The following is a 15,084-nucleotide window of genomic DNA, read 5'->3' as shown; positions in this document are numbered from 1 at the left end:
GATGTGACATTCCAGCAATTCAGCAAACAACATGTTAGAGATAGAAAATAAGTAAATAAGATTGATATTTAATTGGAAGTGTCACATGTGATGAGTATCAGGAATAATTGGGACAGTTTCGACTAAGTACGTATAGCCATCTTGTACTTGTTTTGGACCTTTTCCACCGAGTTTAAATTTACGGTGGATTAATCCTATGATTCTGCTTTGTCAAAGATTTCTTCCGTGTGTTTGCTGGACCTCCGTCTTTATTTTGCAAGAGTAAACATGTACTACTGCTGTCTCATACTCTTAGGGCCTGATTTACTAAAGGTTTGCGTGTGTAAAAATGTGTGCAAACTTGACAGCACCCGCAAACCAAAGTGCCAGCTGATCTGCTAACAGCGTGCAAAGAGGACTGCGTCTCTCAAATGCGCAAAATAGCACACGCAATTCAGTTAGTACTTTTGCCCTGATGAATAATCAATATGGGGCGTACCTGCCAGAAATCCTAAATACTGGGAGGGGAAGATGCAAATTGGTCCATTTACCACGCGCAATGAGATTTACCAAGCCTGAAAGTTTTTGCGGGGATTGTGATTGCGTCTGTATTTAATACGTTCGAAAGGAAGGTGCTAATCTCCACATGCAAAATGAGAAATATTTTATTTGAATGTTAAATCGAGTATTATTCAGCAAAAGTAAAAATACTGCTGTTTGCACCTGTTATCAATTGCGCACGCAATCTTAGTTGATCACCCGCAAAACACACAACAACAGCACGCGCAAACTTTTTCAGTGCACACGCAATTTAGTACTCTTTATTTAGGATCTTAGTAAATCGGGCCCTTAATGTTTCTGGAAGCATCTTTAGCCAGATTCTCTTTCTTTTTAACTCTCACTGTTGTATTGGTTTGATGCCACAGCTTCATAATGAACCATGGATTTAAGATTGTAGTTGAGTGAATGAGAGCAGGATGTTGCTTAGAGAGAGCGCTCCCAGCCAAGCTCGGAAAAAAGAGAAATATTAATCATTAAAAGCATTTATATTGTCAAATATTTTTCTTCTTTGTGGATAAATGATTGACAACGTCTCTAAACCAAAAACAAATCAGAATCTTAGCGCTAAAAGCAAAATGGACTTGTGTAGTTGACTGCTACCTTAAAGGAAGAGTACTTGGCCAAAAATTTAATTAAAGCTTTTTAATTTCTATAAATCATATCCATTTGTAATTTTTTCTCTTTCTTTTTAAAAGGTTTGACCTCAAAACCGAAATGCTCCTGTTTGTAATTTTACTTGTAGCAGCTCATTTTACCTCTAGGTGGCAGCAGAGGCTCAGATTTCCTTTGCTTTCTGCTTTCACCTCAGTTTTACCTCAAACTGAAAAAGTCTTTCTTGATGAAGATTTATGTCCCTTTTCCAACACTATTCAATCACAGTTCTGAACAGCTCACAACACTTCATAAAATATTCAAAATACATTTTTATACTCAATCTGTTCACATTTTGCTCAAACATAAAAAATTTTAACTCCACCAATCAGACTCAGTATGTGATGACACATGTCCGTTCCGTTGCTATTACCCTTACTGGAGGTAAATGAGTCCGCCTTCATTACAAAAACCTTTAACTTTTGGGTGTTAATTCTTCTGTTTTGGCTTGGTTTGTAAATGAGCACATGATGGCCTTTATCCGGGCTTCATCCCTGGGTTTCCCTCGCTCTTCCACTCCGTTCTTTGTTCTTGGTTCCCACGCTCATAGGCTGATCATTAGCTGCTCGTTACTCTGGGAAGTGATAAGAGAGCAGACTTATCACACACACACTGCTAGGACAACACTAAATCCCAAAATCCACTTGGGCTACAATGCAGAGGAGAATATTGAACCAAATCACACAGCCTGCCAATGAAAAAAAAAAAAAAAAAAATCATTTTGCCTCTTTCTTCCCATTTATTTGATTCCTGTAAATGGTGAAAGGCATTTGCAGGAGCAGTACTTGGTTGTGTGCACAGGGGGCAGTGTGGAGCCACCAGAAACATGCTCCCTGGGTGAGGTATAAAGATGAGAATGAGCTGCAGAGCCAGCAGGAAGTACTCCACAGCTTAATGAGGGAGGATCTGATGGAAATGGCTTTAAGAAGAGTCTAAGCTGTTGACTAACTGAAGGTTTATTCAGACCATTTGGGTAAAGTGATGCTTTCACGATTGGCTGTAATTCTCTGTAACCAGAGTTCAGGGTCACCGCTGGAACATCTCGTACTGGGAGTGGAGGATTGGCATCTGCCTCAAAGTCGGGAACATGCAGTGGAACGTTGAACCGGGCTCTTAAAGGGCCCTCTCCCTCCAGTACCCACCCAAGAGAAGGGGATATTCAGAAAGAACCGCTTCATAAAACATGTTAAAAGACGTGGAGCTGGTCTGAGGGATGATTGTCTGTTCTAAAAACTGACGTTTGAACGTTCCCTCTCGTACCTCTGGACACTGATGTCACTTTAGACTATTCTGCATCCTGGAACCACAGAAAGATGTACAACCTCATTATTCTACACTTTTCTAGATGGGATATTTTGAAGTTTGTTTCTTGGAACTAAACTTCATTTTTGGCATCATTTTTAAGACACCTATCACCTGAGGTATAATTAACAACTAAACAATATTGATGTAATTGCTAGTCGTTTGGTTATAATATTGATTGACTTCAAATCTTATGTCTGTGATAACTACACTGAGTCACCACATTACTAGTTACAGCTTTGAAATCTCATGCAATTTATCAGCTTTGCCAAATATTCTACATGTAAAAAGGCTCTATGTTTTTAGCCAACTGTTAAAATACTTTGAAACATAATGTCAGTATACCAGCAATTGGTATACTGTTTTAGAGTAGGACGCTGCCAAATATACACACGTACACACAGAAACACACAAATATATTATGCATGCGGCGTTAGAAACATTCTTGTGGGTGTCTGTGTCAGACCTCAACAGGAACCATAATCCAAAAATGTATACAGACAGACTACATGAGGAGCTAAAGAATAACTGTCAGGGAGACAAAGGACTGTTTATAGAAACCACACTGACAAACACTCAAGGGAGAACAATACACAGGTGTTGACAGAGGAAGTCAAAAAAGAAACCGGAAAAACAAGAGAAGAAATGCAAAATAGAAGTCCAACAGCTAAGCTTGAAACAGCGCATCTGGTTTTTCTTTTTTTAACAAGCTGCCTAGATGCTTTTTCTATTATCAGATCAAAAATTCGTCACAATCCACAAAATAAAATGATCAGAAAAGGTTTGGCAGCACATATATAGGAGAGAGGAATCAAAACAGAGGGCAGGAATCCCTCCAAGACTTAATGATGCTGCTTTACATGAGAAAAGGTGCTCCGCTAACACCCACACTCCTGTACACGCAATATTCTGCTGTTACTGCACTCTTCTCCACTGGCCCCATCTGTGCATTAACTCCCTGTCATGCACACACAGACGCTTGCATGTTCCTTGTAATCAGAAAACGCTCAGTAGATGTAAGAACTTCATGTACTGTATGTTTCCAGAGTCACATTTAGACAGCGTTCACAAGCAGATCCATTCCCTCGCACACCACCACAAAAATGCGCACATCCGCTACTATTTACTTCAAGTGTCCTCTGAGACTATTTGGCATCCTACCCTCTTTACAGCTCTCCTCGGCCCGTATTTGATGGTCACTTTAACAGACATCATCTAATATTTATTGACCTGCTCTGCTGAGGGTTTAACGCTAGGTTGGTGCTGTGGTTAACCTCTTAGAGCTTAGTAGAATAACGCTTTGACAGCAGCATCTCTGACATCTTGGGGGTTTCTCACACTGAGTGCACTGGGAAGCTGCTTCTTCCATCCTTGTTTTAAGCAATGCCGCATGCTCCCACAGCATTTCAGTTCATAGCATAACGCATTAAGGCGTATGTTCTATTAAGGATATTTTCTCTTGCTTGAATGTTTTGGCGTCAGTGGTGACTACCGAATTAAAGCTAACATAACACACCTCTGTTACTTAATTTGGGGAAGCCTGTGTCTGCAAATATGTAATTCAGTGTAACGAAGCACATTTCTTTACTTGTGGCAACTGTATTTATTTGCACAACAACGTAGGTGATAATAATCGCACATTGTACTTGAGTCACAATAGCAGTTTATTTGTCATGATTTGCACAATATATTTTTCACATTGCTAAGTTGCACGTTTTTTAACTTTATATATTGAATGTGTGAGTTTTTGGGGGACAGCGTTGATTGAGTGGGTGGGGCAGGTGCATGAGTGCGCACTCGGCTCCCCCTGCAAGGGGAGAAGAAAGTTAAGATCCGCCGAAGATGTGCACATTATTGGAAGTGCAAACAGTAAGCGATGTAGAAGTGTTTGTGAATGTGATGCAATTTCATCAGTGGTAAGTGAGCAATTTAGTGGTGTGCGGAGAAAATACGTTGTTTGTGGTGATGTGACGTTTCGTATTGAGGCTTCGAAGAGTGTGGAGGGCGGGGGGTTGCGAGATGTGCGTATCGAGGCTTGCTTTATTCAGGGGCGGAGCTGAAAATGATGACATTGGAAGCCTGGCTGTACCACGTGACTATTTAAGGAAGTTATTAAGGAAGTGGTTTGGATTTTGCAGCGAGTTCTGACAGCGATATACACCCCTCAGACTCCATTCAAAATGTGGGTGTTTGATGGAGAGTCGCGGTCAGTGAGAGTTTGGAGAAACTGTTTTTAAATAAAAACCAATGATCTGTCACTGGCCCTACCTCAACGTTAAAAAAGCACAATCATTGTCCACACCCCAACCTCAACCACCCTCGGTCACTGTAAATGATCATTTTGTTTTTCATCGTTTCCTAATAATCATTTTCCACACTGCCAGTAATACATACATACATAAATAAATAGACAAATACAATTTCAGAAAAAGAATGAGAGTTTTTCATGAGCAAAACATAATTTATTCATTCATTAATTCGTATATTTATTTATTTTTATATTTGTTTTGTCATTTTTCATCCCTCAGACATACACACAGTATCCTGCCACCACTTCAATATACATGTTTTGCATACTTTATTTTGCAGTTTTATTTAGAGGCTTTCTGCAAAATGCCACACACTTCAAATTGATTCCAACTAATATTTTTGCGTCCACTAGATGTCCTACTAGAGAAAATGAAGCTTCAAGAAGCTTCGCCCTGAGTGAACCAATTGGATGAAAGGCTTCTACTCCATGAAGCTTCATCTGCCCATTACTAGTTGTTTGTGTTTAACAACTAGTGCGCGGCCAAAAATTCCCCCGGGGGCACAGCGCCATCATAAAGGTTCCAGCAGAGACCAAGTGTCAGGATAGGAAGTGGGGGTATTTCAAGTTACGGTGTTTATTTCTATTTATTGTATTTCTATTTTAGAGGGGTATGTAAGATGATGCCAGCAGCTAAATTGGATTTTGTATATCGTAGGTGTGCTGAGTATATTTAAGAGGTGTCTATGGTTACTTAGCCATATGATACATGTTTAGTTCACCTGTGGAATGGAAGCGTCCGGTGATTAATCCAGTGCCACAGTATTTAAGGCACCAGTTACCATCCGTCTGTGTTGCAGAATTCACCACAAGAGACATTTTTCACCCATGGCTGTTGTTAGTCCAGCACTGCTTAATAAAAGAAAGAAAAATGGGAAACCTGACCACTGCCTACGATTTTCTTGGACATCATCCAGTCACTCACGGTTCACAGGCTTAACAGTCGGTTAGCCTAAAACGATCTGCTCTGAATAGAGCCGTAACAGCATGGATGAAAAAGAGGGCACTTGTTCAGTCATGTCTCCGTTAGCAGGGGTCCAGCTAGTTTTACGGGGGCCTCAATCATCAAAGATCATCAAAGAATTGTCAGAAACGGCCCTGTGACGAGAATTTCCTGGAACCTTTACGGTGCTGAAACGCGTCCCTGCCGTACGTTGGGTGCTCAGAGCCCGAGAAACTGCTGAGGTGGAAAGGTGTGTTGACTTGGTACGCTGTAGGCAGGAGATGCTGCTCAGACATCTCGGTGTCCTCTTCTAATAGCAACCATCATAGCTACCTACTTTGACCAAAACATGTCACAGATCATTCATAAGTAAAATGTGTTTACTCTTGACAAAAATATGTCCCCTATAAGATGGCAAGCCAGGACACAAGCCCCATCATTAGAAGACTGCTGTCTTGAAATGTCAGTATGAAGCTGCTCTTTCATTAACCTTCACCGACACAATTTGCAACGCATGGTATCACAGATTGCTTCTCGACTGCTGGGTGAACAGCATATTCTTCTCTCCTGGGACAACTACAGCATTGCAGGAGATCAAAGTTATGTATGCTCAGCTAGTAGACAGACACAAGCTCCCAAGACATATGGCAACAATGTGGCTTTGCAAGGGGAGGGGACATTTTTGGACCGAAGTACATGGTCAACATACTTTTTTTAAGAGTTTTAAGACAATCGCATGATAAATGCAGTGTAAATGCACTATAGTATTAGTAAATGACTCAAGCTGATACTTTTTGCAGTATTTCTTTCGGTTTTTAGCTTAATTTTCTGGGCCATTTATTTAGACAAGCAATCAATTGTATGTTTTTAAGTAGGCGATGTTAGAAACATTGTTGTGGGTGTATGCATCAGACCTAAGCAGCCCTGCTTCTGGTAATTGGATGTGACCCCACAACTTGACCAGCAACGAAAATTATACACACACACACACACTCCAGTCGCAGGGGATTTTCCACCACCGGAATACAATTACAGCCCAATAAGAGACAGCCACAAAAGAAGGATTAATGTTGGCAACCTTCAGTTGGTCTATATGGTCATTACAGCTAAATCTGGCAACGCCAAGGCTCTAACCCCCAATACAATCAAGGGTTATAAATGTATGCCTCAAGTTTACCATGAATAATGTGATTGGGTGGTTTCAGGGGAGAGGCTTATTTCCCCCTCCCATCTCTCTTAAAGCATTCTCAAGATAATGCCCTCCCCAAGTTCCCTTTACATATCTGCACAATAATGATGATGTTAATGGTAATGGTAATAATGATGATGATAATCCAATTTAAATAAAGTCTATGACCCACAGATGTAAACCAGGAGCATTAAAAAAAACTGCAGGTGTAAAAGTGAAATGGTTAACAAGGATGTGGTGCACAATACAGTTTAAGCAGTATTATATTGTAAATGAAATTGAAAGACAATAAACTCATCACAAATCCAGCTTCTCCAAGGAGAAGCGAAATGATATGTACTGAAAAACACTAGTTGCACTTGCAGCTAGAAACGTGTTGGAAAACACTGAGTTAAGGTCAGTTCCATCTATAAGAGATTTAAAATCTGAATGTTAGCATGTTAGGAGTTATTGTTGATCCATAAGAGATTTTTGAACGATGTAATCACTCAAAATGCTTTTTCAAATTATTGCTACTCATTGTTTTTGTCTCCCTTTGTTTCTGCTTTCAGTCAAAGAGGGCAAGAATCTGGTTCCTATGGACCCCAACGGTCTGTCAGATCCGTATGTGAAGCTTAAACTGATCCCAGATCCCCGCAGCGAGAGTAAACAGAAGACCAAAACTATAAAGTGCAACCTCAACCCCACCTGGAATGAGACCTTTAAATTGTAAGGCTTCACCACAGCAAAGTTGGTGATTTCCTATTTGATTTATCTTCCTGTGTCTTTGCCTTTCATTAAGTCTCCTGTCTTTTCCTCCCTGCCTCACTCACTGCAGTGTTGTGAGACCTCCACATTGAGCTTGTCTTCCCAAGCATGTGTAACCAGCGGCACACAGATAAAAACATCTGGCTTCTCCTATTTGTAAAACCTTGCTTGTGGGGTTGTTTGCTTGCAGTTGGCTCTTATAGCATTCTTAATAAGTCTTATCACAGTTTGCATGGAAAAAGATTGAAATGAGCAACCCCGGGCATGTTGGTGCTGATGTGAATGCTGAGAGGAACTCTTTGCAATTATCCAACTAATCAAAATAAGAGGTGCTACAAGAGTATGAATACCCTGGTTGACATGCTTAGTGTGTATACATTTAGGTAAAAAAGGGTGGCTGTTACTATAGTTCTATATCCTATATTTGGAAAATGAAATGTTTGAAAGGTCAGAAAAAGGTTTAATCAATATTGCTTTCATGTAGGGTTGCAAAAAGGTGGAACATTTCTAGTTTAGTTGTTGAAACCTTCCAGGGAAAGCTGTGCAGAAAAGTACAGTAAATAACCATTGTTGTCATTGTTGAATAAGATAAAAACAAATTCAAAAACTTTTAAAAACTAATGCAGCAAGTGGATGCAGTTAGTTTAACGTTCAGAATATTCAGGAATGGTTTAAAAAAAATGGATGTTGGACATAATAATTAAAAAGGCTCGATGAATAGATGAGAACTCCTTAATCAGCCTTTTTAATAACTATGACCTGAGTTCTTGTGCGATAACAGAAAACCGGCTAACAGGAGGCACCATTGCAGTATTAAATGGTCAACTGAAAGTAGTTTTCAGGTGTTTCCTTGGGAGAAAATATCTAACATTGAACAATGTCATGAAGCACACGAGTACACTGCTGTTCCAGTAGCAGAGACACAGGTCTGCTCCCTTCTGTCCTCTGAACTGTGTTCTCCCCAAGTCTTATTTGCTAAGTGTGTACTACCACCAAGTAAGTTTAAATGTTGCGTACTTGAAAGTGCCTAGCTACGATAGTAAATCATTTTGTTTTTATTAGTTAAACTTTAATTCTGCAGATTAAATTTGAATGAGTATCACCAAACTTTACTTCTGGGATCCGTCTGAAACCCCCCGTACTCAATATATAGTTCACTACGAAATGTCATTGCCCATTTTGCAGTTCCGTCTGAATATGGAGTGAAAATTTGTGTACCCTAAAATGCATCATGAAAAGTAACGTACTATCTTAACGAACAGAGATCTGTTGCATTTTATCCGACTGACATCAATGGAGCAATGACCAGTGCCAACAATAATAATGCTCGTACCGTTCACAAGGGAATTCTGTCCAGTTCGTAGTTTCCGATGTAGAAATCCCCTTCAGTGACCGTGGAGTAGTGCACTTTATAGTGAACAATGGATGATTTTGGACACAACCCCGGTGTCGTGTGCAGAAAAAATCCATGTCATGGAAGAATATACAGGGTAAAATTCAACTTGTTGTGCTAAATATAGTTTTTTCTTTTTCTTTTTCTTTTTCCAACTACTTTAAAATTTGACACTGTAAGATCACCAGCTAATTTCCATATTCTCCTGCTTATTCATGAGAAAATACTCATGGAGTTTTGTGCCCCTGCTCGCATGTGCTGGTAGAAGATATTGGAAAAAAAAAAAGAAAAAGGAAACTGTTATGTGAGAGTTATTTATCTGAGAGTGGGTTATGTCTCCCCTCATGCAACTGTTGATCGTTTCTGCATCTTTCCCAGTCACCTGAAGGAATATGATAAGGACCGCCGTCTGTCCGTGGAGGTGTGGGACTGGGACTTGGCCAGCCGCAATGACTTCATGGGGTCGCTGTCGTTTGGCATCTCGGAGCTCCAGAAACAAGGAGTGGATGGATGGTAAGATGAAAGGAGAAGAGAAGGGATGAATAGAGGAGGGTGGAGGAGATGCTTGAAGCAGAAAAATGCTACTAAAAAAGGGGGAGGGAGATTGAAGGTGACCCTTTCCACTGCTGCGCTGTAGGAGAAATCTTGAGTTGGAACTCCCCCCTTTTTTTAAATTCAGGTTGTACTTGTGTCTTAGCAACTCTCTTTATCTCTGTTTCTTAATCTCTCCACCCTTCCTCCCTCTGCGTCTGTAACACTCTCTCTTTCCTCTCTCTCTTTCACTCTTTTTGCTGACACTGCCCTGTCAGGGTTTTTAATGAGATGCCAGCATTTGAGGTGGAACGACGGAGGTGGAGAGATGCCATTATGCACCTGATATTCAGAGGGAGTCTGTGAAAATGCAGGTTTTCCCCTAATCCACCTTTGTGTAGCTCCAAAGCTGTACTGTTGCTGGCACTAGCAGGCAGGAGGAGGCACTCAGTGACAGGGACATCAACATAAACACTTGATTTCAACAGCTTATACTTCATACTGCTGTAAATGTTCTGTATGTATCCTTCCTATATGGTATGTATGAAACATACCACATGATGAAACATCGTGTAAGGCTGGAAATTACAAATAAAAGGGGATCAAATTACTTTTGACAAACTGTCAAGAGGTCTTTGACATTGATGGGGTCTCTGAATTTTGTTTTTATAATGATGTAATATTTCACATTTGCCAGAATATCAGCCAATGGATGCTCACTATTGTGAAAAAATGCGTAAAATATGTCCTGTGTTGAAATAGTGCAGCGGTAAATTCTGCTAAATCATCCTATTAAGTCAGTTTAAGGCCTGGGTGCAGCTGGTGAGTGCAGCTTGTTCATGGTGGCACCTCTTGCATAAAGTTATCACTCGGTCGTTGAGATACTCATACTGTTATGGTTATTTTTCTTGGTATGGACGGCCTCAAACATTTTATTACAGGCTCAAAAGTTCTGTTATTCTCATATTGTGTATTTTATGAGACATTGTGAAAAAGTGCAGCACTGTATAAATGCAGTACGGCTAGTTTTATTTAGTGTTTACTACAGGAGAGCAGGCAGTCATGTAAATATCCAGCTGCAGACCAGATTTTTGGCATTAAGAAGACATCACTGTCAGAAAGAGGAGCGTCTGGGGTCTGTTTGCTCTGCTTTATCTTCTCTAACATCCTTCTGTCACGTGAGCAAGAAGCCACAGTCAGCTCGTCTATTTGAACTAATTTGCGCGTCCTTGAGTCCACCGTGTCCGTCCTCCCACCTGTAATCCTGAAATCAATCTTGGATAAATATTTTGATGAATGTTTCAATACCCAAAATTGATTTTGAGTATTAAGAGGGGGGAAGAGAAGAGGCTCGCTGGAGGGGCTGGAAGTGGAGATTGACAGTATCCTTTGTGGATATTAATACTGCATTGTAAATTGAATTTGAAATAAATATATTCAGGACTTACAAAGGCTGCAAAGCGAGATGTTGCCTAGCTCCAGTATCTGTAACCCACATGTGTGGTTCACATGCTGCTGTGTTTTTCTCCTTGATTACGGTAGTTATATACTGAACACATGGCACCAATAACAGGTTACTTGATGTGTGTGTCAAAACCTTTCCAACCAGCTTGCTGTATCCACTTTGAAGTTGATTAGTTTGCTTCTCAGGACGGTTCTGCTGTCACGACTTTAGAAAAAGAAACCGCTAACATGGACACTGAAAAATGTTGCACATCGGCTGCTCAGCATGTTTAAAAGTATAACTAAACAAAGGTTTGCGGTATCAGAACACAGTGATGTTTTCGTATTTGTTGAAGGGGGAAATTACTATTTGTAGGAAACTTGGAGAAAAATGGAGGTAAGGAGCTGTTGTGTAATTCAGACCGTTAGAATATTTTTGAATATAATAGTGCTGTGGACTTGGGACATCTTGTCCAGTCAAAAGTGGCATCGACCTCCTAATGTAGCAGGAATTGATTTGATTGCAAATATCCCTCCTTACAGGTTTAAACTACTCTCTCAGGAAGAAGGCGAGTACTTCAACGTCCCTGTTCCTCCAGATGGGGAGGAGGGTAACGAAGAGCTGCGCCAGAAGTTTGAGGTGCGTTTGTGTGGCTGCACTTAAAGCTCATGTGTGCACCTACAGTATGTGTTGTCAAGTGTGTTGCTGTGGAAGGTCTGTGAATGTGCACGAGCACTCTGTGTGTCTGAGCGAGGGCCACCCACTCCGGGAGATCTGTTAGCGGTTGGCAGGCGCACTTGTAACACCATCCGGTCTGACACATGCCAGGTCCCGGCTTGTGTGCGTGTGCGTGTGGGCTGACCAGTCGGCCCATTCATTAGCACATTTGGCAGTGGTGAGGATAACCCTGCCCCATGCTTTCCTTTTTTTCTCTTCTTTTTTCCTCTTCTCCTTCTGTCATGCTGACACCCAGCTACAGACATGAGACACTCATTCAGAAATGTGTTAAGAGTTTCTTTGCGTAATAGTTGGGGGTATTAGCAGGGATTCAGCATCCATTAGTGTGTGTTTTTTTTTTTTTTACAGTAGACAGACAACGTTCGTAGTGGTTCTCAAACTCTTTGGAGAAAGAAACATGTCCAGGTTTTCCTGCCTCAATAAAGCTATAAGAAAACTAAAAATTTAGAAAACTAAGTTTAACTTAGTTTAACTTTAAAAAAGTTAAAGAGGATTATATGTAATTAATATTATTTGTAATTTCTTTTGTCAATAAAATATATCAACTTTTCAACAGGAATTTGTCAGGAGGATACAGGTGTAGAACCTAATATGCTAAGTCTGTTATTAAACCAACACTGAAGAAGCAAAAATACTCCTGAAGCAGTATGTCCAAAAGAAAGAAACTCAAAGCAAGGACGTGCGACGTGGGGAAGCACAACAGGGAATGACAACGGACTGGCAGGGGAAGGCGGTATTTACTCTCAAGATCAGATGAGACAACCGGGCAAGACAATGTGATGAGGGGCAATAATCAGGGAAGACAACAGGAGGAAGGAGGCAGACGGGGAGGGAAATAATTAAACACAGAACAAGTTTAACAAAGAACAAAACAAGAAAAGCAAATATCTATTCCGGTGAAAAGTAAATCAATAAAACTAAACCTCTGTACACAAGTAAACAAGTAAAAAAAAAAAAATATTAAGACATTACAACTGAGGTTATACATGAAAGGAAAGAAAGAAAATAAATTAAATTACATAAACCCTAAATAATGACTGTTTTTGGGACATATTTTCTCCTTTTGGCTCCATTCGGGTGCTGTTTAAAAAATAAGAGCACTGTGCTAAACCACTGACAATAAATTAGGCTTTTCCATCAGCTAGTGCTTTTTCAAACTGACAAAAGAATCAAACAGAATTAAAAAAGTTCAATCTGTGCAAAGAAAAAAATATTACCACGTTATTAATGACTGTAATGAGCTTGTTTCCACAGTATGACCTTTCAAAATAAATAAAACAATATCTTGAAACCTGTGCAAAAAAAGATGGTATTTCTTGCGAAATACCTCATGCCTTTTTATTCTCTAACATGTTCACTTGTTAGGGCATTTTAGTCATTTTATTTCGGTATAATAGCTGCAATGAACATGTTTTCCATTGCCCTTATTTCAAAAACACTAACACACAAGCTGTGGGGTTCAGGTTATTCATTACTGTAGTCTCGTCATTAGTCATTGCAGTGAACCTGTTTTATACATCTTTTAGAAACAGAGCTTCAGCCTTATAACTGGCACTCTCAAATCATGCTCAGTGTCCATCATGCAATCCTGCTCACAGCCCAACGAGGTGATTCTCTTCTGTTTCCCTCATACATCCCTCTCAACTCTCCCACCCCGCTCCTCAAGGTCATGGTCCTCAGACATTCACAGAGCCTTTTTCTCTGGGGAGACATCTGCTACTAGCACAAACACACAAGTTTGTACAGCTATGCTTTTTATTTAATCAATTTTTTATCCATCTTCTACAATCTAACCCAAATCATAACACAGAATTTTATCCTTATATAAGAAAAATGGATAAAAAAAGAAAAGCCTCTAGCCCTAATGACTGCCTCAGAAATGACATTCTACCTGATTACGACAGTAACGGCCCACAGGGGCTACTGGTCCCAACAAAGTCAGTGATTATAACACTATAAGGTCCTAATAAGATAACCAAAATAACAAAACACACACACAATTATTCATTACCCACTAGAGTGAAGGTCTCTAAGCCCTCTTCAATTCAACTCAGCTTCAGGCACACACACTTATATACACAATAAGTGCTTTTAAAAGTTTGTGGGTCCTCTTTAGACTTCACTGCATTAATACAAGCTTGAAAACATCCCACTTTTTCACTAAAATTGGATAAAATTAAACATAAATGAAGGAGGAGAGAATACTGTACTTCATTACAAACTGAGGGAAAACATGTAATTCTACATTTCTGTGAGTGATGAAAGTGTCTCAAGCGTTGAGGTTACTTCTTAACTTTAATAATTACTTGGAGTCAAGAGTTATCTATAGATTGGTTGAGAATTAGACATGAATGGATGATTTATTCAGAACATAACACAAAATGTGTCATGTGAATAGAGTGATGAGACTGGAGGAGTTTAGTGTTCAATGGTGTCTCTGCAGAGGCATCACCAAACCACGGCCAGGCAGACTGTTTAAGAAACTCTGTTTTCAAAACCGTCCCTCTCAACAGAGGCAAAAGGTTTCATGACCAAACGGATGGAATTGTGCACATTCAATGTTTTCATCAGATTTGAAAAGCCATGCGTGCAAATGGCTTTCTTTTGTATAAATCTCAAATGTTATTTAAAGGCGCTTAAGAAACAAAAACTGTTTTCACAATAAGTTTACAACCATATTTCCTGAAGATATATTTCTTTTTATTAGATGCATGTATTGGTTTTATTTGTTCAATTCAGTAAACTTCTCAGTCTGACTTGGACCACTGCAGTTTTCCCTCCGTCTCCCACCAGCCTCATCGTACCACTGATTCTAAAAGGCATTTGTCCTTCATTGAAATCAAAACCCAGCACGCGTGTACATCAGCCAGACTATTGCATGTTTGACCTTTAAACCCTTGTCACATCTATTGGATTTGACAATTTTATGATTTAAGACTGTGTTTGGTGCTTAAGTCACACAACTATATACCTTGGGGGAGATAAAACAGGCACATTTAATCAAGTTGATCTCTTTCCATTCATCTTTTTTATGGCAATGCTTTATGATGCATACGAACTAGGACACATGGGTGCAGGTTTTGCTTGATGATAGATGGGAACACATAGTTCCTTTTATCCACTGATGGATCAAGATCCAGACAGCTTGCATCCCACATGCACATGCACAGTCAATGTGGGAAGCAGGAAGGTACAAATCGTCCCTTCTGCCTGTGGACGAGGAAATGCAGCTGCACAGGATAGAAGAAGTGAATAGAACCTCTGGATAAGCAGTTTAAGATAAGATCAGAAAAGATAA

General features: G+C 39.9%; 1 protein-coding gene across 4 annotated transcripts in view; it reads left to right on the top strand.

Annotated features, from left to right (window-relative positions):
• LOC133422491 (protein kinase C beta type-like) overlaps positions 1–15,084 on the top strand; it is a 122,684-nt gene that overhangs the window by 57,679 nt on the left and 49,921 nt on the right. For all 4 annotated transcript variants that reach the window (XM_061712507.1, XM_061712504.1, XM_061712506.1 and 1 more), the window contains 3 exons: positions 7,485–7,641; positions 9,452–9,586; positions 11,591–11,687. In XM_061712507.1, coding sequence (XP_061568491.1) covers positions 7,485–7,641; positions 9,452–9,586; positions 11,591–11,687 — 389 coding nt within the window. The remainder of the gene's footprint in view (positions 1–7,484; positions 7,642–9,451; positions 9,587–11,590; positions 11,688–15,084) is intronic.

This window comes from Cololabis saira, chromosome 21 (genome assembly GCF_033807715.1).
Source record: "Cololabis saira isolate AMF1-May2022 chromosome 21, fColSai1.1, whole genome shotgun sequence".
NCBI classification, from domain to species: domain Eukaryota; kingdom Metazoa; phylum Chordata; class Actinopteri; order Beloniformes; family Belonidae; genus Cololabis; species Cololabis saira.
This window is presented reverse-complemented; position numbering and strand designations above follow the sequence as displayed.